We start from the raw sequence: 24,692 nt of genomic DNA, 5'->3' as shown, positions 1-24,692 counted from the left end.
GACTAGGTACCAGACTCTGATTAGGCATCTTCCATGCCTTATCCCATTTGATCTCATCAACCCTGAAAAGTCAGTCTGATTATGTTTCAAGGCAGGAGATGGACTCGGAAGGATAAAGCAACTTCCCTGAGCTCTTTCAGCTTGTAAGTAGTAAGGCAGGGAGTGGACTCCCCAGCACTGAAGCCCAGACCACCCAAAGCCGGAAACTGCTAGCTTTTGCAGTGACCTGGGTATCAGCTAGCTGCTTGTCATGGCCTGGCTATGGCTACCACAGATAGGGCCACTCTATCCCAGCTTCACATGCACCCCATCCTCAAAAATGCACTCACTCTGGTCCTGGTGTGAGCCAGGTATCTACTCTTCTGCCTGTCCCATCTTGATATCCTTTCGTTTTGTTTTTTTCCTTCTGATGCCTGCTGCCTAGCTGTCTCTGTGTCATGTGAAGCTACTGGGTGACCCTTTTTGTAGCACCCATTGCTGTGTTATGTCCTAGTAATAAACAGGTGGGGACAGGGCTGCTTGGCAGACTGGATACCAAGCACTGAAGATGCTCATGCTCATCCACTCTGGGCAGCTGAGCGCCCCTGAAAGACAGCTCAGAAGACCAAGGTGGGAAAGGAGACAGGTGTGGATCAGCTACCTTCCCCTCTACCCCCAACCCCTATCTCTGGGCAGCAGCCCCTTCCTTCCAGACAGGCAGGACCAGTCAGGCGCAACAAACCCCTCCTGCCCCAGCAAGAAAAGCTTCTCACACTGCCTATAACCCTCACTGAACCCTCCTGACCCACCTCCGGGCCATTCGAGGGACAGCAGATTGACATCCTTCGCCCCTACCAGGTAGGAGATTAAGACGAGGAGCTGAGCCAGCTGAGCCAAAACTGCGACTTGAGCTCTGCCTCCTCCAGTTAGGGGCTGTGTGATCTTAGCTCCCTCAGTTTAATCTGGAGAATGGGGATGCCAGGAAAACCTGTGGCCTACAGTTGTTTTGAGGATCAAATGAGATAGAGTGTTTAAAGCGCTCATCGCATAGAAAGTAGAACACTGGTTGCTAGGGGGTGGCGGAGGAAGGAATAGGGAGTTATTGTTTAATGGGTACAGAGTTTCATTTTGGGAAGATGAAAAAAGTGCTGGAGAGGAAGGGGGTGATGGTTGCACAGCAATGTGAATGTGCTTAATGCCAGTGAACCGTATAGTGAAAAATGGTTAAAACTGGTAAAGCTTATGTATATTACGTATATTTTATCACAATTTTTTTACAAGTGCTCATCACAGTACGACATGGAAAAAAATGGGGCCTCCTTGATGTTCCTCAAGCATGCCTCACTCACCCCACATCGGGGCTGGGCTGTGCCTGGGAGGCAGGGCCCAGATTGCCTTTCGGGGCAGGATGCACGCTCCATTTCCATTTCTTGATCTTCATGCTTGTTAAATAGGTGGATCCACTTCTTGAACATTCCCTGATGAAGACTGGTGCGCTTTCCCATCTGCCTGGAAGGCTTATCGCCGTTATCCCCTGACTCACTCCCTCCCTTTGCTCAGGCGTCTGCTCAGAGTCACCTCCACAGAGCCGTCTTCCTTGATCACCCCATCTACAGGGGTACCTCCTGTCCTCCGCCCTCCCCTGGCCCTCATGTGGTTTTTTAATGGCATTTATCACTACCCAAGAGTGCACTAGATATTTGTTTAGTGTTTCTCCACTTTCAGAATATAAGCTCCGTGAGGGCAAGGACTTTACTGTCTTGTTCCCTGCCAACCCCCACTATCTAGAACAGTGCCTGGCACTTAGTAGGTGCTCAAGAAACACTTGTAGCAGGAGTGAAAATAAAGCGTGGCTATTGTCACAGTCATTCTACAGTGGGGATAGGAACTCTAGACCATTCCCAGCATGGGAAGCCCTCTGGGGCACGGCAGCCACTGGAAGGTTTAAGACAGGAGGGTTAGGCCCGTGGGAAACACTCAGAAAGGATAAGGCAGCAGCATTGGAAAAGAAGGAAGGTTGACCTGAGTTAAAAAGTCACAATTTTAAATCCCCAATCTGACCGTGAGTCTTGTTTTGAGTGTTTGGGCCCTTTTATGGGCTAGTGATCAACTTTCCAGGGAGAGGCCAGCCAGGGAGGGGTTTGTGTACACACAGGTCAGGCCTTTGCTCAGCTGTGGGCGTGGACAGAGACCATGTTGAAAGCCAGTCCTTGCAGGAGCAAAAGGCAGCAAACTTTAGAACTGCTGGACCTGGCCAGAGCCAAGGGGCAGAACCAGGAAGCTGGGAGAAAGGAGAAGGCAGGAGGAGGCTGCGGCTAGCAGGCCGGGCTGGGCCAGGATCCCCACTGGGAACAAGGGTCAAGTTTGCATTTCCTCTAAGTCAAGGCAACTGGACCAGGGAGACAGAGACCATAAATGGGGATTTCCCCAGGGACATTAAGGTGTGGGCACCTGGGCAATGGTGGCGAGCAGGGAAAACAATACTCTTGGCGAAAACACTTAAAATCCTCAAAAAACTTTTCTAAAGAACTCTAAAGGCAAATTTCACAGCTGTCCTCTCTTGCCCATTTTAGTATTTTGCCACCCCCCTTCAGAGTCAATGGAACTCTCTCTTGCTTTATGTATTTAGGGGGTAAAGAGCACATGTGTATAAGGAGAAATAACATCTCATATTTTATTTAATTCAGACAAGGTTGGTTCAAGAATGGATTGAAGGGGCTGGCCCTGTGGCCGAGTGGTTAAGCTCATGCACTCGGCTTTGGCGGCCCAGGGCTTCACTGGTTCGGATCCTGGGTGCGGACCTAGCACTGCTCATCAAGCCATGCTGGGGTGGCATCTCACACAGCAGAGCCAGAAGGACCTACAACTAGAATATACAACTATGTACCACAGGGCTTTGAGGAGAAGAGAAAAAAAAAGAAGATTGGCAACATATGTTAGCTCAGGGCCAATCTTTGGAAAAAGAATGGATTTAATGCTATCAACAAAGAAAAGTCATTTGGGTCCAGCTTTAAATCTGATCCGTCAGCATCTCCTCCTTTTACTGCTTCAAAATAACTGTGTTCATCACAATCGCTGCCATTTTTTACACTTTTTATGTGCCAGTAGTGTGCTAAATGCTTTACATAGATTCTATAATTATTACAACAATCTCTTACAATAGGCTTCATTCTCCCTCACTTTACATATGAGGAAGCTGGGGCTCAAAGAAGTTAAATATGTTTCTACAGCCAGTAAGTGGTAAAGCTGGGATCTGAACCAGAATTGTCCGACTGAAAGCTGTGCGTTGTCACCCAGCACCTAGCATGGTGCCTAGCCCATAACATATGCCCCAAATACTTGGTTTGGAACTACCTGAATTAATGAGTTTTCAACATATCACTCATTGAGTGCCTACTCTGTTCCAGGGCTTTACAGGCAGCACCTCATCTAATTGTCTCAACAATCTGTTGTTGGACAACCAACAATCAGGGAGGTAGGAAGTATCTCCATTGCACACAGGGGGACACTGGCAACCTGGGAGGTTCCGTGACTTGTCCGAGGTGCCACAGGTAGTAACAGGTGAAGCTGGGGTCTGAAGCTAAGTCTGTCTGGCTCCAAGGCCTGTTGGTGTGCTTCTCCTTACACGCTCCTCCCTCTGTGCTCTCTCAGTCGTGGAAGGGACATCAGCCGCCACCTTGCCTCTGATGGACCACCCCCGCCCCCCCGCCCCCAGTGATCACCTCTAATGGAATTTCATTGCCATTAAGTTTTTCTTTCTCCTTAAAACGTATGAAGTCTACCTTGCTGTGAAAATCTAATAATAACGCTTTAAACCAAAGCACCATGTCGACGTAAGAAACATTTTCATGTACATTATTTAACTTTCACTACCCTGTGCAGTGGGCATTGCCATCATCATTTTACAGATGTGGAAACAGATGTGGTCAACTGATTACCTGACCACAAGTTCAGCGCAAGCTTTTTCCACTACACCAGGCTGCCCCGAAGTTCAAAGTCAACTTCCAGCTGGGGATTGTGAGAGAAGAGGTGGGGAAGAGGGTTCGAGGTGAGTCAGACAGTCTTCCTCCATTTCTTGACCACCTTAGAAACCATCCTCCTCACCTGCCCCACTCCAGGGTTCACGCCTCAGAGACACACCTCCATTTCACCCTCTGGTGCTTGGACTTAAAACCTGACTTGCGGGGCTGGCCCCGTGGCCGAGTGGTTAAGTTCGCGCGCTCCGCTGCAGGCGGCCCAGTGTTTCATTAGTTTGAATCCTGGGCGCGGACATGGCACTGCTCATCAGACCACGCTGAGGCAGCGTCCCACATTCCACAACTAGAAGGACCCACAACGAAGAATATACAACTATGTACCGGGGGGGCTTTGGGGAGAAAAAGGAAAAAAATAAAATCTTTAAAAGACAAAAAAAAAAAAACCTGACTTGCTAACCTCTGAAAGTGAAAGATAAATAGGAGGTCCTAGTAAAAGGTAATTAGAACAGTAAAAGTACCTCAGGTCATTGTAAAAGGGGCTAGGCATCCTATCTCAGTCCTCTTTGTGTTTACTATGGGTGGAACAGCCCCTAACTAAGGGACCCAACTCCTTGGCCCAAAAGTCTAGCCCAATACCTATGATGGGTGACAGGACTAGGGAGCAACCCAGGTTTCCCTCTAGACTAAGCCAGATCCCAGTCCTTGGGGCAGGAGGAGCCTAGGCGGAGCCAGAGACATTAGGACCCTCTCAGATCCTGAGGTCAGTCAACTCTCAGGGGGAGGTAGAGAGAGGGGAGTCCTCACTCAGTTCTTGAGTCAGCCAGCATGACAACTCCCCAGGACAACGGTGGGCTGGAAGAGGCTTGTGTCACTACCCGGCGTTTGTCTACACCCTGGCAGGGCTTTGGGAACGCCCAAAGCCATCCTAGAATGCTTGTCCCGAATCCCCAGGACAGCAGGAACCTAGCAGAGAAGCCCAGGTCTGAGCTAACAGCCCCCAGACTGCCCTCAGTGCCTCGGCTGTCCACTTCTAGTTACCCCCTTGAGCAGCAGCCTCTCCATCCGCTTAGAGAGCGCTGGGCCAGTCGTAGTACAGGATCCCACAGAGACAACTATGGAGAGAATGCGGGAGGGCGTGAGTGCCTCCCAATGGCGCAGAACCCCCCTGATTATTTCACACAAGGGTGCTTCAGGATCACCGACAACCCAGTGGTGCACTTCAAAGAGTGGTCACTGGGTGTCACCCCTGCTTCTTAGGCAAGTGCCCTCATGGGTTAGCTAACGCTAAAGGGTGCTGGAGAGAGAAAAGTCCTTCTTTAAGACTCACTTTACAAGCCTGACATCTTCTGGGCCTTCTGTGAACCCCACAATGTGCTCACCCATCTCGTCCCCCTGCCCCTCCTGGCTGGCCTGGATTGCATGGTCCATCATGGAGCCACTCCCTTGCCCCTGTCTCCTTCCTGGCTCACTCAGCAGAACCCAAGCTGCATTCTCGGCACCGCACTGGAGCAGACACATGAGGCTGGAGCAGGTCCCACGGCAAGACTGGCTTTGCTTTCGACGCATGATCACAGACCTTAAACAGACACGCATTCCTTGTGAGCAATCTGTCCACATGAGTTCAAGTCTCACTCCCCCACTCCCTCTGAAAACAACTTCATATCTTATCTTCAAGCCTCCCGTGCCCCTCCTCCACTTTCACTTGTCCCATCAAAAAAGAGAAAATAGGTACTAACTTCCTCTTCTTTTCATCATCGAATCTCTAAACTGACCAACGTGTGTCCACATCTTCTCTTCCTTCGCTTCTACTCTGAGTCCCACCCCTTCACCTTCTCAAGGTCCTGGATCCTTTGACTTTCTCTACTTTCTTCTCGATTAATATCTCCTTCTATCCTGGGGAATTCCCACTGGCAAACAATTAAGCTCTAGCATCTCACCTTAAATCTCTCTCTCTCTATACCAAGTGACTCTGGCTACCGGCCCATGTCTCTGTCCTCTTTCAGTGCTAAATTTCTCTTTTTGTCTCAACACCGTCAAAATAGTTGTCTCCACTGACAACCTCCCAGTCACCCTTCAGCCTCCTCAGATCTGCCCAATACCCACCCTGCTCCAGTGAGCTGACTTTCTCAAGGCCACTATGATCTCCATGTCACCAAATGCAACGGACATAAATATCTCCTTTTAACACTCTCCCCTGGATAGGGCATAGCAGACCGGACCACTTTCTCCCCTCTTGGCTTCCATGACACCACCTTCTCCTGACTTCTCAGATGTCTCCTCCTTGGTTTCCTTTGCCAGTTCTCCACTATCTGATTCTAAATATTAGAATTCCTATGGTCTTGGTTCTGGATCATCTTGTCTTTTCCTTTTTACCCCATCTTCTTAGGTAATCACACCCATTCCTGATGATTTATATATCCCCTTTTTATGCTGATGACACCCAAATTTATATCTTTGGTCCAGCCCTATCAATTGACATTCCATTTGCATGTTTCATGGGTGTTTGAAACTTAACCTGTACAGAATGGAATTCTCCCCCAATACCTGTCCTCCTTCCTTTAGTCTTCTCTAAATGACACCATTGTCCGCCACACTGCTCAAGCTCAAAACCTAGCAATCATCACTTTTCTATTCACTCCATATGCCCATTCCATTAGCAAATTCTATTGACTCTACCTTTTGAGGAAGAGTCAATAGATTTGCATTTCAAATCTCTTCACTTCTTTCAATCTTGACTGCTACCCACACTTACGCAGCCACTATCATCTCTCTGCTCAATTCATACAAAACATCTCTAACTAATCTTCCCATTTCCACACTCTCTTCAACCTATTCTTGACATAGTATCAACAGTGATGGACATGTTCTGTATCTTAATCTGGGTATATATATGTAAAACTTTGAGGTGTGCTTACAATTTGTACACTTTACTGGAGGTTACACCTCAACTAAAAACAAAAACAGGACAAAAAAGCTAAACAAGATGCCAATTCCCTAGTTAAAATCTTTCAGTGGCTTCACACCGCCCTGGAATAAAAACCCACCCCTGCCTGACTTGGCCCCAGCCTTTCTCTCCAACCTCACCTCCTACTGTGCTCTCCCTTGCTTGCTAGAACCCTGATTTTCATTTAATTTCTCTAACAAGCTAAATGCTTTCCTGCCTGCCTCAGGACTTTTGCTCAGGCTGTTCCCTCTGCCCAGAATCCTTCCCCATGCTTAGCACCTTCTCTTCCTTCATGTCACCTACCCAGGCTTTTCCAGACCACCATATCTAAAATATATCAGACCATTTATTCTTTCTGCTCCCAAATTATTGTATTTTATAATATTTTTTTTCCACTGTCGGGACCAGCTTATCCATCACATATTACATATCTGCTATTATGCTAAGTGCTATGTAGATAACCAATACCATGAGCCCTATACTCAAAGACCAAACATATCTCTTTTCTCTTTATTTTTTATTTCTTGTAAATCAAGGTAGAGGTACTTAAATTAAAAAAAAAATCATGAGTTCATTCCAGGGCAGCAGCCTCCACCCTAGAGGGGGAGGGGGCGATGATGGGTTGAACTGTGTCCTCCAAAAAGACAACAAGTAAGTTCAAAACAGGGGATAAGCATGCCTGAGAAAAATGTAAAAGCCATAACCCACAGGCATAACATACACACATCAACAGAAAATGACTTTATTCTTTTTTTCACAAAATTAATTCAGAGGCTAAAACCACAGGACCCAGAGAGCAGGTGTGGGGCACCAGGACTCCTGGTGCAGCAAGTACATCTCAGATGCCTTGTTCTTCCAACTCAGCCTTCTGATGTCCAACTTTTGTTTTTGACAAGTGCAATCATTTCAAGAACAGGGCCATTCAGAACCACTTCATTTACTCAAAAGCTCTTCCGAGAGGATCTCTGCTTGACTGCTTCAAGGATCTCTCGGCTGGTGACGGCTCTCCTGTGGTTGTAGAAGGACAGCCTAACCGCCTCCAGGCTAACCCGTTCCAGCCGCCAATCCTCCAGAGAGCCCAGGGCATCCAAGATCCAGGAGTACCCACTGAAGTCTGGGTGGGTCTGGGGGAGAAATGGCATGAGGGTGAGACAGAGACGAGAAGGCTTCCCATAGTGAGCGATTTATAGTCTACCCCAGCACCCATGCGTCTCTGGCTTGTGTGGATTCGTGCACACGTGGAACCACAGGAACCACAAAAGGGACAACGGTGGGGATTTGATGAAAGAAACCTGGCCATTGTACCTGTCAGCTGTCTCTGAGGAAGTTGGAGGGAGAGGGGAATTTGTAGTTGGTGAGCAAGATAACTCGTGTCTGGAGAATACAGACTAACTCTGGTCACTTCAACTTTTGTACCTCAGTCTTTCCTAATAGAGTCAGAGTTAACATCCAACATGTTGTGGAGATGGAAAATATAATTTTAGTTTAGTGTATACTTTCACACTCTATATTTCATATAAGTAAGCACTTTAATGCTTCTCAATTTCCAGGCTGATGTCCTGTGCCAACATGATCTCCAGCCAAGCTGGGACAGCTTGCTCTTCCTCAGATGTGTCTCTGTGTTTTCAGTCTCCATGCCACTGTTTATCTGTCACCTCTACCTACCATGCCCACACCCAACTCTACCTTTCAAATCCTAGCCATCCTTTAAGGCTCGTCCCCAGGAGCCATCTCTGGTATATCTGCCTTCCACACAACCTCCCACTGAGGACCAGAGCCCTCCGTGTTCTCAGAGCCTATCACACCGCTTCATGTCATTAGAGTTCTTGTCTAAAGTTCGAGAGGCAGCTGCAATAGTCAAAAGAATGCCCCCCTGAGAATCACTCACCCAGGCCTCTAATCCTACCTCTGTCTGGAAATGAGATGTCATGTAAGCAAGTCGTATTCTCGCGCTGGGCCTCAGTTCCTTTTTTGTGAAAGGAAATCCTTGAAGCGGGATTCGAAAGCCTTCTCCTGCGTCTAATAACTTACAAGTATTTCCTCAATGTCCCTCCCTCACAGGATCACAAGCCCCATAATGATAGAGCCCCCACTGTTTTCATCTGAGCTGCCGGAGCAGCCCTGGCTCACGCTTAGACACGCAATACATTTATCCAACCCACATCTTGTTTTATCCTCACAGCACCCTGAGAGGCTGACCCAAGGCACAGACCCGACCTTTGGGAGGTTTGAAGAAGCAGAGTGGCCTGCCAGACCCACAAGGTCAAGCATAGGCCAAGAAAAGACTAATGATTAGAGGACTGCTTAGTCCAAATATTCCTATGGAGGGGCCCTTCCAGCCAAATGCAGGATCTCCAGCAGTGGTCCTCAACGGGGGCGATTTTGCCCTCCAGGGGATATTGCACAATAACTGTGGACATTTTTGTTGTCACAACAGGGAGGGAGCGTCCTACTGGCATTTAGTGAGTAGAGACCAGGGATGCTGCTCAACATCCTACAATGCACAGGACAGCGCATCCCCCACTCCCCCAACAACAAAGAATTATCCAGCCCCAAAATGTCAACAGCGCTGCGGTTGAGAAACCCTGCTCAATTTCATACACCTTCATGCACCTTCTCTCCTTCTCTTTTCTTTCCTTATTCCCATTTTCCTCTTCTTTTCCCAAGGTAGGCAACAGATTCAAAATGATGCTACCGGAATACAGAGAGCTTTGCTACAATAACACACATGAGCACTCAGCCTTGCTTCATTGTCATGAAGAAGTAAAATCCAAAATCAAGCTTTAGCACATCTTTCATAGAATCTCCTCACTCTCTTCCCCATTGCTTCTTTTGAAGGGGGAGACTTTCCTGATTTTGTTTTCTATATTTTTTATGCCATGGGGTGAGGTTAGGTGGATGGCAAGCAGGAATAAGAGTGCCTACCCACTTAAGGAATATTCTAAGTACAGAGCACCATTTAATGAAAACCTGATATATGCAGCTCTTCAAAGTGATAGAACAGACGAGGTGGTGAATCCCCTCTCCCCAAGAAAAGGGGAGGGTATTTAAGAATCAGTTTACAGATTGCCTGTCAACAGGCACAAGAAAAAAAGAGACACTGGAGGCTCAGGTGTTCAGAGTTGCTGCCAGTAGAAAGCAAGCCAAGCGGGAGAAGATAGCAGCCATTAGCAGATCCAGTTTATAGGAGCTGTTTGCACACAACTTAACTCAATGTGTGAAGAAGGATTCCTGTATCAGAATAAGTTGAAGTCAAGATCACACCCAGGGCCCCTAACGCGATCCCTGTCTTGGCCATTCTAAGTTTCTATAGAGAGTTGCAACTCACTTGCTTTAGGATTTTCCCCATGTAACTAAAATACGCCTCCTTCTTCTTCCTCCTCCTCTTTCCCAACAGCTGAGCTGGTCCACTCATACTTCTTTTTGGCTAGAATATAATTTGTAGTCTTCTTAGGGAATCTTAGGCCACGTAAGCAAATGAAGTACATGCGGAAGGCTTAATCCTTACACTTGTAGCTCAGGGCAGTGGCCTTAAGCAAGTGCACCCTCCAAAGAGGTTTTATAGGGAGAGCTGGAAGAAACTCTTTCCTAATAAAATCAGTGGTGAGTGACTACACCTGCCAGAGATGCAGGCTCTCAGAATCCTTAAGAGATATTAGGTGTAGAGTCTAAAGCAGGCTGGTGTTGCATTCCTGAAAGGAGCATGAGGCGGGAAACAAAATCTTCAGCTTTCTGGGGCCGGCCCGGTGGCGCAGCGGTTAAATTCACACGTTCCGCTTCGGCAGCCCAGCGTTTGCCAGTCTGGATGCCAGGTGTGGACACGGCACCACTTGGCAAGCCACACTGTGGCAGGCATCCCACATATAAAGCAGAGGAAGATAGGCATGGATGTTAGCTCAGGGTCTATCTTCCTCAGCAAAAAAGAGGCGGATTGGCAGCAGATGTTAGCTTGGAGCTAATCTTCCTCAAAAAAAAAAATCTTCAGCTGTCTTCAGCTCTATCCCATGTGAAAGAGAGAACAACCAACTTTAATGTAATGGCCATCAATCTCCCAGGCCACACTCATCTCAGAAGGTATTCGTTTTCTGTGTGTAACTCTAGGTGTTCTTATTACAGTGGTTCTTAGCCACAAAAATTTCAGTTGAAAAGGACTGGGAGTGGAATGTAGGAAGCTGTGGTTTTCTAAAGCATCCCAGGTGAATCTAATAAGGAGCTAGATTTGGGATTCATTGATCTATAAAACCTTCCTAATACACCACCATGAGATGTGGGGTTGGGGTTGGGGTAGGGGGAGCCGCTTTTCATGGGCATCATGCTTATGCCCCATGTATTTGTATTTGAATTGGGAAAGAAATGTATCTCCTGAAAGGCAAATATGTACCTGGTTCTGCAACAGCAATTAGGAACTCAGGTGACAAAGCACAAATAGGAAAGCCAGGAAGTCACCCCACGTTCAAGACTGAATGTTGAGAAACTGCAGCTCCAGAGGCCGTGCGCTGCCTGCAATGAGCATATCAGCTCAGCTATAAGTGACCAGCCTGACACAAACCAAGAGAAAATAAGACACCAGAGAACCAGGGTGTGAAAGGACGAGAAGAACCCGGTCAGAACAAACAGCCTTTCCTCTCCCACCTAGTTAGGAGCCGCATCAAAGCCCCGGTGGGGGGACTGGTGGATAATAACAGCAGTGTCAGCTTACACTTACTGAGCCCTAACTGTCCCAAGACCCCATGCTAAGTATTTAACACACGTTATCTCATTTAATTATCATAGCACCATTATGAGGTACGATACTAGTATTACTCTCACTTTACAGAAGAGGAAACTGAGTCTCAGAAGGCTGAAGTGACTTGTTCAGGGTCACGTACAGTACATAAGTGGCAGAACCAGCCCTTGGGCCTTTGCTTCTAACCCCATGCTCTACCACCTTGCAAACCTCAACACCAGAGCCCCACGATCCTTGTAGTTATAAGTGTGTGCCCTGCGCTGTTGCGACACGCATGTATTCATTGGTGGAGAACATGGGATGTAACTTATCCATAGTGGATGCTCAAGTCTTCTGAATTAATCACTTAATAACAACAACAGAGGTTCAACTGAACGCTTCTGTGAAAGGAAAAAGGAAAAAGTGGTTCCCTGGTGGTCAAAGCCAGGCGCCACCCACCACCCCAACTCCTACTATCATTTCACTAGCTTCATCTCTTATTATTTCTCTATTTAAAAACATAATATATGCATAGAGCATATATGAGGAAGTGGATTGGAAGTTTTAAGGCAAAGAAATAAATACAAACTGGCAGGTATCATCAAGGCTTCATGGGAGGGCCCTCTTCACTGGACTGGGGCAACGGGAAGGATCAGGCCAGGAGGGAACTAGATCAACAAGGAATGTCAAGGGGATGCTGGAGGGCATTTGGGGGAGGAGAAGAAGAACAGATGTGGTGTTGCAGTGGGAGTGTAGCACAGAAGGCCTGGCCAGGTGGCATTCACTCATTTAAAAATAGTCCGCAAATTTTGACCCCCCGCTAAGTGCAAAGCCCATGGCTATGCATGGGAATGGTAATAAATCACCAGTAGAAATCACAAAACTCACACAGAAGAAAATCACCGGGTGATTAGAAGACTCACAGGCAGATATTAGAAATCTTAGTTTGCTAAAAAGGGCATGCAATAAATTATTACCTGCCAATAATTTCCCTATCCTGAAGAGAAAGGGAGCAATTACGCTAATAGCAATGCTGGCTTGTGTTTACTGAGTGCTTGCTACCCGCCTTGAATTATACAGAGCACTTTATAGATGTCATCTCATTTCATTGTTTTAATGCTCGGAAGTGGGTTTTATCATCTCTTTAATAAAGACGAGGGAATTGAGGCTTAGACAGATGAACTAGTTTGGTCAAGGTCACACAGGTAGTAAGCTGCAGAGCTAGGAAGTGAACTCCGGTGTCTCTGACACCAAAATTCCCATCAATATTTCTCCAAGTTAGGGCCCCTGCCCACCTGCAGCAGAACTTCCTGGGCTGTTTATTAAAATGAAGATCCCCAACCACTATCCTAAGCCTCTGGTACAGGTACCTAAAGCTCGAGCGCCACTGTACCACCACTGCTTCCCGAGTATGGAGAAAATGACACTCTGAGCCAAATCCTGTTCAGTACAGAGAGCTAATGAGAGACTTGGGAAGGATGGGGACACTAGGAGAAAGTGACTGTTTTGTGGCTAAGAGACAAACACAGTCAGACACAGACTTTAGACCTCGAGAAGGCAGACTTCAAAGAGATCAGCAAAAATAGGATTCTGTGGATACAAACTCTAAAAGGCACGTCAACTCAAGAGAAACAGGAGGCTCCTCCTTAAACTGGCGATGATCTTGGCTCCCCTCCTTGATTATAACTCACTTCAACCTAGTCCTATCTTGCTGGACTATCAGAGCCAAAGGAACATCCAAGCTCATAAATAAGAACAATAAGTAACAAGAGCAGAAGATGGGACCATTGAGAGTTGGGTGGCATACATGGCATGGAGCGAGTGTGGGCAGTGATTCAGGAGGAAGACTGAGAGGAAGGGTGTTGGAGCCTGCTTTAATGTGGAGACGTCTGCAGGGCACGGGGGAGGCCTGATGAGTCAATTGGCCCAGGTAGGTCCAGGCTGTGGAGCAAACAGTAGAGGGGATTCAGGTATTGGGGACAATGGATTACATGGCCTCTGAGGTCTCAGGTTTTATGGATTCTACTTTTAAATCATTGAAACTTTCCCCATATATCATTTCTGTAGGGCTCAGGTAGTCAGAATTTGGATAGAAGTACTGCTTATATTATTTCAACCTCTAGATAGTCTGAGGAATTAACCCAGTTAATTGGAAAATCCAGTTGATCTGGAATCCAATAATCCAGTTGACTGCATTTTAGTGTCATTTTATTTCATGATCTTAACTCGAGATGGGTCCTGCTGCCACTCACCAGTTGAGAAACTCTGGGTGAATGGCAAGAGGAAAGAAGATTTGGGAGACAGCTTAGAAGATGTCACCTTGAGTGTGATGTCCCATTCTTCCTGGAAGGTCAGTTCTGTAGGTACTAACCAAATATTAATGGTGGGTGATATTAGTATTAACTACTTGCTACCTTGTCAGGTGGAGGGAAGCAATGAATTGGAATTTTCCCCAACTCCAGCAATATCCTCTCTAACCTCTACTGCAAGCTCTTAGAAGAGGAGAAAAAGGGCATGGGGAAAAGGAGGACAACAGCACCCCCCTTAGGAATGGGGTACAGAGGTACTGCAGTTGCCCAGAGAAGATCTAAGGTGCTGTCCCCCATTACTTCTCTTTACTCCTCCCCCTGCACATTGTCTAACAAATGGATGTCCATGTTGGGTGGTAGAAACTATCCACTACCCAAATCAGAAGTATTAAGTTCTGGTCTCAGCTCTATCGGTGCCTCACTTTGACCTAGTCAAAGTCAGCTGCTCTGCCTGGGACTCAGTTTCCCCATCTGTAAAGGGGTGTATGTGTTTGATTATATGACCACTAAGATTCCTTGGAATCTGGCTACTCAAAGTATGGTTGGCAAAGTGGCTGCAGCAGCATCACTTGGGGATCTTGTCAAATGCATGTTTTGATTCAGTAGCTCTGGGGTGGACCTGAGACTCTGCATTTCAAACAAGCTCCTAGGTGATTCTTACACACTTTAAAGTTTGAGGTGTCCTGCCTTAAGACACTCTCAATCCATGAACCGAGTGTGGGTGTGCCTTTTTGTTTCCCCTCTCCTGGGTTCCTATCATACTCCCAAATTTTCTAGCTCTAGGACGACTTCCAGTGGCCAGAATAGTTTGAGATTTAGTGGTTTTCTGGCTGGGGCTTAGAGAATGCCACATACTCCTTGAAATATAATACGACATCTACGCACACCCACTTACTAATAAATTAACTCACTACTTAACTCATCTACTCAATTCAAGAAATATCTAAGGGGCACCAGGCACAGCTTGAGGGCTGGAAACAAAAGGATGAGTAGGACACGGCCCCGGTCATAGTGAGCTTAGGGACATGCTTGAACAACCAGCTCTGACTCAGAGTGATAAGCACTTGTGTAATTAGCAAAGAGGATGCAATCCCATGAAATGTTTATAGTCAGAAGCGATGTTGTCACTGGCAGGAAAAATTCTGGAGGCAATCCACTGCTGTGTCCGCCTCCACCATCTGACTCTTTCTTTCCTGTGGCCTTAAATCTCTGGGTCCTCTGCCCACACAGAGGGATGTACTCTTGGGAAAGCCCTGTCTGGTGACTCACAGCATACTGACAGTGACGGCTTGCTTAAACCCTTCTCCATTTCCCAGTGATTAGGACCAGTGGTGTGACTCTTCCCTTAGCTCAGGGGTTCTTAACTTGGGATCCATAGACAGATTATTTTGGGTAGGGGGCGAGGGAGTCCATGTACAAACTGTTTTGTGTATGAGCTTAAGACATTTGTCTTGGGAGAGAAAGCCTACATGTTTTCATCAAAGGACGATGAAACCTAAAAATGGAGAACCAGAGTCTTGTTACTGTCCACTTGCTGCCCTGAGACCCTAGCAGTGGCAGCCCCTTCCTTCGCTTCTTCCTCCCCCATCTCCCCCGTCTCCGCCCCCCCCCCCCACTTCAGCTGATATCTCCCAACTTCCTCTGTGCTTAGTTTATGTTAAAAGGAGCTCTGTCTTCCCTATCAGCCACTCCAAAGAGCTAAGGCAAGATCCTTGTCCCCAACGCAACACTGTCAGGTGTCAGCTCAGCTGGGCTACAGGGACAGCAGAGAAAGAAATCCCCGGGACCCAGGACCAGGTCTTTAGCAATTGCCTGGCTCATCGTCTGTCTTTAAAAGCCAGAGGTGAGAAGGTGAAATTTTTAAGTCACTCTCTGGGATTTCGGGGTGGTTTATGACCATGATCTCTGCTATGAAAACTCCCTTCCCTTCATCCTGTGAGGGGCCTACAGAGCGAAGGGCAGCGGTGAAGGAGTTGGGAGGAAGGAGACGGAGGGAGTCCGCAGGTGGGCAAGTTATCGATGACACCAGGGTGGCAACTGTTGGGTCTGTTTTTACTTTTAAAAAGTTTAGGCTTCAGAGACCATAGAGAGCATATATGCTGTCTTTAATACAGCATTCTTAGTTCAAATCCAGTCTTATGCATGAAAGACAAGGAAGTATGTTTTAATATTTAAGGCAGAGAGTCCCATATCATTTCTATATGGTTGCGAGTGCATTATGAAGTCATTCTGCAACATGGATTTGTCTTTCTCCTTCTGCTCTAGAATAATCTGGGTTTATAAAATAAATTCATAAAACGCCCTTTGAGTATGCTGTGTGACTATGTTTTCCCTAGCCATCCTACTTCTGTCATGCGGGACTCAGGCTGAAATGAGTTGTCTTTCCGGAAGCAGAGCACCTGGTAAAGAGAGGGAGGGTGGGGCGGCCCAGAAGCATTCTGGGAAAGTGGAATGGGAACAAATATTTGCTGTGGAAAATTCAGAGTTGATTTTCCTGGAAAACCCAGAGCAGATCCTCTCCAGCAGCTGTCAACTGCAGAGGGGTTTTCAGATCAACTGCTTTTGTTCAGTGTGAGCATATAATGTGTAGGTCCGGCCCCAGGACAGAAGTGAACACAGCCCTGAGACCTGCTTCCAGGGGCAGGAGATGAGAAAGAGCTAAATGTTGCACAAACACTGATTTTAATGCAGAAAATCTACCAAAGGCGTGGATTTACAACCTCACATTACATAACCCGTAGACTCGCAGAACATTCCATATTCATTTATTAAGCATTTCTTAAGAGCTCCACACCCTAGGCACTGTGCTACTGGGTGCCAGAGTTACATCCAAGAACAGAATAGACATCATTTCCAGCCCTCATGGCCCTTACAGTCTAATGAGAGAGATGGCCAATAGGCTCAGTACATTCAGAGCTGTAACAGGGATGACACTTCTAGAGTGCTGTGGGGGCACAGAGGAGGGACAGCCAATCCTGACTCAGGAGATCACGGAAGCCCTCTTGGAGGAAGTGATATTGAGGCTGAGAGTTAGGGGATGAGCAGAAGTTAGCTGGACCATAGGGGTGAGGGGTGAGGGGCGAAAACAGGGAAGAGGAATTTCAGGCCAAGAACAGGATGTACCCTCTCAGGGCATATGGCCATATTCGACAACTAAGGTAAATATTAAATTATTTTTGTTTTTAGAATTGTCCAGTGTTTACAGTCCCCTAGCACATCTATGGCAACCAGAGCTAAGAGATCTTCTGTACCAGAGTTTTCAAAGTGTGTGCTGGTTTTTCAGTTCTGGAATGTCTACAAACTTCTCATGTGACTTTCACTTTTGCTTTTTTTTTTTTTTTGGTGAGGAAGATTGGCCCTGAGCTAACATCTGTTGCCAATCTTCCTCCTTTTTTTTTTTTCTCCCCAAAGCCCCAGTACATAGTTGTATATCCTAGTTGTAAGTCATTCTAGTTCTTCTATGTGGGATGCCGCCAGAGCATGGGGTGATGAGCAGTGCGTAGGTCCACACCCAGAATCCGAACCAGCAAACCCCAGGCTGCCAAAGCAGAGTGTGCAAACTTAAGCACTCGGCCTTGGGGCTGGTCCCCTGACGTTCACTTTTAAGTGTTATTTGATTTCTTAAAAATAAACTTATTTTAGAACAGTTCTAGATCATTATTTGATTTTTGACTTTATATTTTGAAATAATTTCTAACTTACAGAAAAGTTACAAGAAAAGTGCAAACAAAAGCTCCCATATATTCTTTAACTATATTCACCAATTGTTAACATTTTGTTACATGTGCTTTATCCATTTATATCTATCTACTATATGTATATTCACACACATTATTACTATCACTATTATTATTGTCACCTTTGCCAAACATTTTGACACATTATACCCTTTGACCCTAAATACTTTAGAAGGTATCACCTAGGGGACATTCTCTTAAGGAACCACAGTACAATGATCAAATTCAGGAAAACTAACAGTGATATTACGCTACTATCTAATATACATTCTGTTTGCAAATTTCAACAATTGTCCCAGAAATCTCCTTTACATTTTTCAGGTTTGAGATCCAGTCCAGGTCACATAGTGCCTTTAGGTGTGGTGTCTCTTTGGGATCCTTTAACCCAGACCAGAACCTCAGATTTTCTTTGCCTTTCATGCAAAAGCCAAAAAATATGTAGAAGATCCCATTGCTTATCACATCACTCATGATAGTGTGTCTCGTTATTGGTGTTATTAACTTTTATTTTGGTTTTTAGTGTATATTTTAAACTGTAACACAAGCATACATATCCAAATGTGTTTATATTCAAGTTTTATCACAAAGGAGATTAATAAGGAGCTAACCTGCTCTATGTTACCTAGTTTGAATGCGGATCGCAGTGTTTAGTTTCATATGTTGGAACTTCTTGTCAATGTGTCATTGATTAATAAGATTGTAGCTGTGCATTGGTCTTTAAAAAGGCTGGATGTTAAACTGTATGAATAACAAATTACTGCTTAGCCATGTATATTGGAATTTTCTTGATACTGTACAACCAAAACAACATACAAGAGTAAATTGGAGTCCTGAGGCTGATTTAAGGTGATGGTGAGCCCCACTGGACAGAGTTGGATTCGTCAAAAGAGACTCATTGGTCTCCATGCCTGATTTTACACTAATTTGGGCTTATGAAATAAATTTATAAAACACCCTTTGCATATGTTGAGTGTATGTTTTATACATTGGGCTCCTGTACAAGATATAGATTAAAACAAGAGTTCCCTTGTTTTGGCCATTTGAAAGCCACAGCTTGTACCACTATAGATCCTACCCGCTGTACAATCTCATTAGCTCTAACAACCCCAGGGCTCAGGGTAACCACCCACATCCATTTACCAATGGGCCACTGCATGTGGTCCCTGTTACTCCAAATTGCACAACATTTGAGATTTCTTTCTTTTCTTTTTGAAATTCAGTTCTCTTTATGTTAAAACATACCAAGACAGGCATTTTCGGACTGTAGCACACTTGATGCTCTGAGCCACCCACGCAAATGACCCAGGCAAAGGACAGTCCTACCCTGGAGAGTGTCGACGTCTTATTCCACAAAGGAGACACTGAGATCCAGAGTGGTGTCTTCTGGAGAAGGAGAGCTGTTAACGGACAGACTGCAACCCAGCTCTGCCTGTGTGGGAGATTGAGTAGCTTTCTGATGGCAGTGTGCTCCCTCGGGAGGGGACCAAGCTGTCTTCCCTTCTGTCTTGGCCAGGGTGGGTGGTTGGCAGCTGAAGCAGGCCTTGAGCAGGGTCCTTCGGTCTGGTTTACTCATCTCAAATTCAGCCATAGAGTTGGAGCCCAGCCAGGTCGTCGGGGGCTTCTAGATTTCCTAGTAGATTTTGGAATAGAAAATGGTCCTAACGGAAACACAAGACTGAAGAGTGCAACTGCTTCAGAAAGCCATTTTCATTGGGAAAATGCAGTCTAAGTTCCAAAAGAATTTTCCAGGCTCAACCAATGTCTTTACAAATTGGAGACCACTTACAACTCATTCCATTCCATCGAGCCATTGTGGATTTCACATTTACATGTACAAGGGCAGTACAATAGCTACTTGGTGGGTACCAAGGGGTATATGGATAAGTTTAGGACATGGCCCCATGCGCAAGAAGCCTACAACTATCCCAAGGAGATGATACATACATATATCAAAAGCTTAATAACAATATAAGGTAACATTTATGACATGCTCAGGTGAGTGGAAGAGAAAAATAGATCATGGAACATTGCAGAAGGAGAGCAGTCTGCCATATGGCTAAACGCTGGGGCTTAAAAGTCAAGTGACCTGGATGAAATTGCAGCTTCCCCACTTTCTAGCCCCTGTCACAAGTTACTTAAATTCTCTAAGGCCCTTAGAAAAGCTCTGGGCATTTTCGGCATCCCCAAGTCAGCTCTCATTATCTCTCAGTCTGAGCATGAACCATCATTTTAAGGATGGAGAGGACGTGCGCAGAACAGGAATGGGCTTCGCGACAGGGGGACAGAATCATGATGAATTATCGTCGCGAAAAGCTTCACGAGCTACTTCGGTAACTTTGTCGGCATCTACCAAGCTCGGGCGGAGGCGGGCAGTCCTGGCAACCTCAGTCCGCCCACCCTCCTACGTCGGCTCTCTTTGGGACCGCCGGCCCCCGGAGATCCCAGCACCCATCCCCAGGGGGCGCTGCCGCCCCGCCGCCGCAGCCCGGCCTGGCCCGGAGCGCGCCCCCGCCGCCCGACCCGCGCGTGCGCGCCGCCCAGGTGAGGAGGCGGTGGCCTGAGCCGCGGCGGGGGCGGGCTCCTCGACCGGCGGGGCGGAGCCGGAGAGGCCCGGCCGGGGCGGGGCGGGCGGCCGCGGGGCCCGGGCCAGACCAAGGCCAGAGGCGGGACCAGCCGCCGCCGTCTCCGTCTCAGTGTCCCGTCCCCCACAGCGCCGGGCAGCCGCCGCGGGAGAAGCGGAAACTGCCGGGAGCGCCGCGTCGGCCGACAGCGCGCCGTGGAGCAGCGGGGCGGCCTCCGTCTGGCCCAGCCCCGCCGAGCGGCGCCCTCTCCCCCGCCGCCCCGCGCCCCGCGCCGCGGCCCCGCCCCGGCCCCGCCCGAGCTCGCCGCGCGCCCCCGGCCCGGCCCCCGCCGCCCGCGCGCGCCCACCTGAGCCCGTCCGCGCCCACCTGAGCCCGTGCGCCGGCGCCATGGCGGAGCAGGAGAGTCTGGAGTTCGGCAAGGCGGACTTCGTGCTGATGGACACCGTCTCCATGCCCGAGTTCATGGCCAACCTTCGGCTCAGGTGAGGGCGGAGCCGCCGTGCGCAGGGGCGCGAGCCTGCGCTCTCCCGAGAGGGGGCGCCCCTGCCGTGCGGCCGGATGGGGAGGGGGTCGGGGGCGCGCCGAGCTCGAGGATGGAGGGCGGCCGGATTGGGGTATCCCGGGGTCCGCTGGCTCGATGGTTGCGCTTTCCCGAGAGAGGACGCCCTGGGATGCGGCCTCATTGGAGTGTCAGGGGCGTGCTGAGCTCCAGGGCTGCGCCTTCCTGAGAGGGGGCGTCCCTGGCTGCTGTCCGGACGTGGGGCGTAAGGGGTGTGCCGAGCTGGAGGCAGCGCTTGGGGCAGGGCAGGCTAGTGCGCTGCCCCAGGTAAGTGATGTGGGCGGGCCAGGTGAGCTAATGGAAACAAAAGGAGAGGAAAGTAAAAACTTAAGGGAGAGTCGTGGCGGCCCCGAAGGCCCCGGGAAGGCTGGAGGGTTGTTTTGGAGAGAGGCTAGGGTCTCATCCCCGTTTCACACTTGGTTCTTTTCTTTTTCTCTTGCTGCTGCTGCTTTTTTTTTTCCTGGCCTGGTTCCATTCTGTCATTCAGGATGCTATGGAGTGATCCCTGAGCTGTCTGTTCCGGGACACTGGCTATTTTTTAGTTACTTTCTAAACGTAATTAGACACGTTTCCAGACATCGAAGAGACTGCTCTGCTTGCCAGTGCCAAGATAAACTGTCTGAATTTGACAAGGCATTCATGGTTTCAGTTTTTTCAACGAGTTATGGATGGAGCCCTTGTGTTACTGACATCCTTGAAAATATGGTCACCGCTCGGTGCCCCTAAATGGGCTTCCAAGACGAATTTGTTTCAGAAAGTCTTCTCCGTGTGATTTTTTTCACTTTTGATAGGATAATATGTAAGCAGGGCTTTAAAGTAGTTTCACTTTTTTTTTTTTTTGACATTACAGTAAGTGGAATTTCAAAATAACTGACTTTTGGGGCTTGTATGTTTCCTGGAAGTTCTAGCCCCATTTCTTGTAAAGTTGTAGCTAACTATTACTCCATAAGCTTTTAAAGTGAAAATCATAATCTAGGTTTGGGTTTTCTCAATATTAACTACCCCTGTTAACTTTAGTTTAAGAATTTAAAAAACTTTCTTAATCTTTGAAATTTCAAACCCCGTGGAATCTTCATCTGTTCTTGGCTAGTTTTTATTACATCCCAGAGTATGAAGCAGGGGCACAGATCCCAGTTCTACGCTTGCCTACCACGAATTGTCCTTGAGCCAGTCAATGTGTCTGAGTTTCCTAATTTGTAAAATAATGAGAATATCCAAGATTTTTCGGCTCTTGTATTCTTTTTCTCTTTTTCTTTTCTTTTCTTTTTTTTTTTTTTTTGAGGAAGATTAGTCCTGAGCTAACACCTGGTGCCAGTCCTCCTGTTTTGCTGAGGAAGACTGGCCCTGAGCTAGCATCTGTGCCCATCTTCCTCTGCTTTGTGTGTGGGACACCTGCCACAGCATGGCTTGACGGGTGGTGCCATGTCTGTACCCGGGATCCGAACCAGTGAACCCTGGGCTGCCGATATGGAACATGTGAACTTAACCACTGCGCCACGGGGCTGGCCCCCTCAGCTCTTATATTCTTGTTTGCTTTCACATATCATTGGTTGCAAAGTCTCTAAGTGTGAGGCTTGAATCTTAAGTAAGATTATTAAAGTGAGCCTAAATTAACTCCTATGAGCACAGAAGAGAACTTTGCAATTTAATTCTCCATTGTGCAAGGTACTCTAAGAGATAAGGGACGAGGATCCAGAGAACCAGAAGGTGTGTTCCTACTTCTCAAGGAGGGGGCATGTCAATGAAGACAGGGAGAAAAGTGAAAATTTCCATTTATTTATTTACTTCTGAGGAAGATCACCCCTGAGCTAACATCTATGTCAGTCTTCCTCTGTTTTGTAGGTGGGGCACCGCCACAGCATGGCTAATCAGTGGTGTAGGTCCGCACCCAGGATCCAAACCTGCGAACCCAGGCCACCAAAGTGGAGCATGTGGAACTGGAACCACTCCGCCATGGGGTCGGCCCCTTTATTGATTTAAATAATAGGTTAAGAAAACAATAGAAGAGTTCAACCTTATAGAGTTTGGGGGGATTCTTTGCCAAGTAATTGTACAAACTAATTGTTCTGGAAGTTCAGAAGAGGGAGAGATGCCTTAGGCTGGCTCAGAAACATGATATGGAGAAGGAAAGGAGGAGTTGAGATGAGTCTCGAAGGATGGGTAGGGTTCGTCTAGGTGGAGAACATTCCAGGTGGATAAAGTGGTGTGAGCAGAGGAGCAGAGGCATGAAAGCTGACTCTGTTTGGGTGATAGAGAATAAACTAAGTTGTCTGGAGGGGAGTTGTGGGAGGAATCACCAGCTCTCCTTAGCACGACCCTTGGCCAATGCCCAGGTTTCTAGTTCTACGTTTATCCCAATCACCAAGTCCGTCAAGATCCTGGATGTTCAGATGTGCGTGTGTCTCATCTGTGTGTGTACTTGACGACTCTGAGAATCGGCAGTTCTCCTTGTACAGGTTCAGTGGTTGTTAAAAGTTGGGAGTAGTTGGTTCCCATAGCCATAAACACAGTCCCAGCAAAGGGTGGCAGCACCTCTGCCCTCCTATCCAGCTGTAAATCCTGGTGACCCAGGTGGAAAGCAGTCCTCTCTCTGATAGTTTGAATTTCATGTCACTTGGATGTCCCTCCAGACTATTTTAGTGTTTTGCTGTGTGAGCTACTGAGCTCATGCTGTTGTGGCCCTCAGACATTTGTTTCACTTTCCGGGAGGTGACCAGAAACCCACTCCAGATCCGGGTGCTAGTGTGTGATGTTGAAGTGTTTTCATCTCTTGGAACACAGGTGGTTGGCTTATACCGGGTGTATATTTATGGTTGCATATAGGTGAAATTTGAATGTATTTCACTTATCAGTGGATATGTGTGCACGTGCCTGATCATTCTCACCTTCCCACCTGCAGCTCCTCCTCACACTCGCGTCTGGAATGTCCTGGCCTCTGCTGTCCATCTGGCTCTTCTGCAAGGCCCTCTGCCTTCATTTATGGTCTGTGACATACAGTTAGGCACTTAAGTCTCAATTGTTTCCGGGGTCTGGGTCATCCAGACTTGATTTTAATTTTCCCGACTCTGGCACCCAGCATAATGCTGGGCACATAGTACCTTCCTTGTGACATTTTTTTTGTAGAAAGAAAAAAAAGGAATATTTCAGTTACCTTTTTTTTTTTTTGAAGCTTCTGTGACATTGTGCATTTAGAACTATTCTTCTTATTTTGCTGTTATTCTGGCCTTCTTTTCCCCTCTTGGGCTAAAGCTTGATTTTTAGACAACTGCTAAAATTGATCTCACTTTCCCCTTACTGTTGTTTTTTTAAATTGATGTAGGTATGTGTCTGTGCATGTGGGCCTGGGTGAGGCAAGACTAAAGGGGTGACGTGGGTTAGCAGGAGTTAGCATGTCTGAGAAGGAGTATCAATTTGTGTTTTTTACCCTTACATCAAAAACTGCTGGTATCATGAGGGCTGCCTTCTTTCTCTCCTGGCAGTCTCTTGCTGGGGGAGGTTTGTTCTATTTATTTGTTTTCCTTTTGGTGGAGGTGGAGGTGCCCGTGGTTTTGGCGGTGGTGGTAAGCTCCTCACTCCATTTTCAAGGGTCTGTGCCCAGGAGTAAGATTCCTGCACAGGCACCTCCTGCCTTCATGGTCAAGCCTGGTTCCTGCCAACAACCCTAATGACCGCTTGAAGCCCCGACCACAGCATCCCCACCATATTCTGCTTTCTTCGTAGCCACTTCCTTTTTGGACCTGAAGCCCGTTTGGTTCCTTTTCTCCTTGCTGTGGCCACTCCTATACTTGAGTTCTTCCAGCATTAACATCAGCTCTGCACCCTGTCTCGTAGTGCGCGTCCTGCCAGGGCGAGCTGCATGGAATGTCTAGTCTTTGCTGTGCCCCTTGCTCCCCACTTAGC

The 24,692-nt window shown here is 47.3% G+C and overlaps 2 protein-coding genes across 5 annotated transcripts in view; one reads left to right on the top strand and one right to left on the bottom strand.

Annotated features, from left to right (window-relative positions):
- Nucleotides 1-7,696: 7,696 nt before the first annotated feature.
- Nucleotides 7,697-10,502, bottom strand: H2BN1 (H2B.N variant histone 1). Its single transcript, XM_070482771.1, is given in 3 exon segments — nt 7,697-8,024; nt 10,229-10,286; nt 10,288-10,502. Coding segments are annotated over 3 exon segments (342 nt in total). The 5' UTR covers nt 10,389-10,502; the 3' UTR covers nt 7,697-7,841.
- A 9,785-nt stretch (nt 10,503-20,287) lies between these two features.
- MYO1D (myosin ID) overlaps nt 20,288-24,692 on the top strand; it is a 320,801-nt gene continuing 316,396 nt past the window's right edge. For 2 of the 4 annotated variants that reach the window (XM_044744537.2, XM_070482764.1), the window contains exon 1: nt 20,500-20,715. In XM_044744537.2, the coding sequence (XP_044600472.1) occupies nt 20,621-20,715 (95 nt within the window). In that variant the 5' untranslated portion in view covers nt 20,500-20,620. Of the gene's footprint in view, nt 20,716-24,692 lie in introns of all 4 variants that reach the window. The other 2 variants (XM_014862184.3, XM_044744534.2) reach the window with 2 other exon arrangements.

Source organism: Equus asinus, chromosome 13, assembly GCF_041296235.1.
Source record: "Equus asinus isolate D_3611 breed Donkey chromosome 13, EquAss-T2T_v2, whole genome shotgun sequence".
NCBI classification, from domain to species: domain Eukaryota; kingdom Metazoa; phylum Chordata; class Mammalia; order Perissodactyla; family Equidae; genus Equus; species Equus asinus.
Note: the sequence above shows the minus strand (reverse complement) of the source record. Positions and strands in the feature narration are given on the sequence as shown.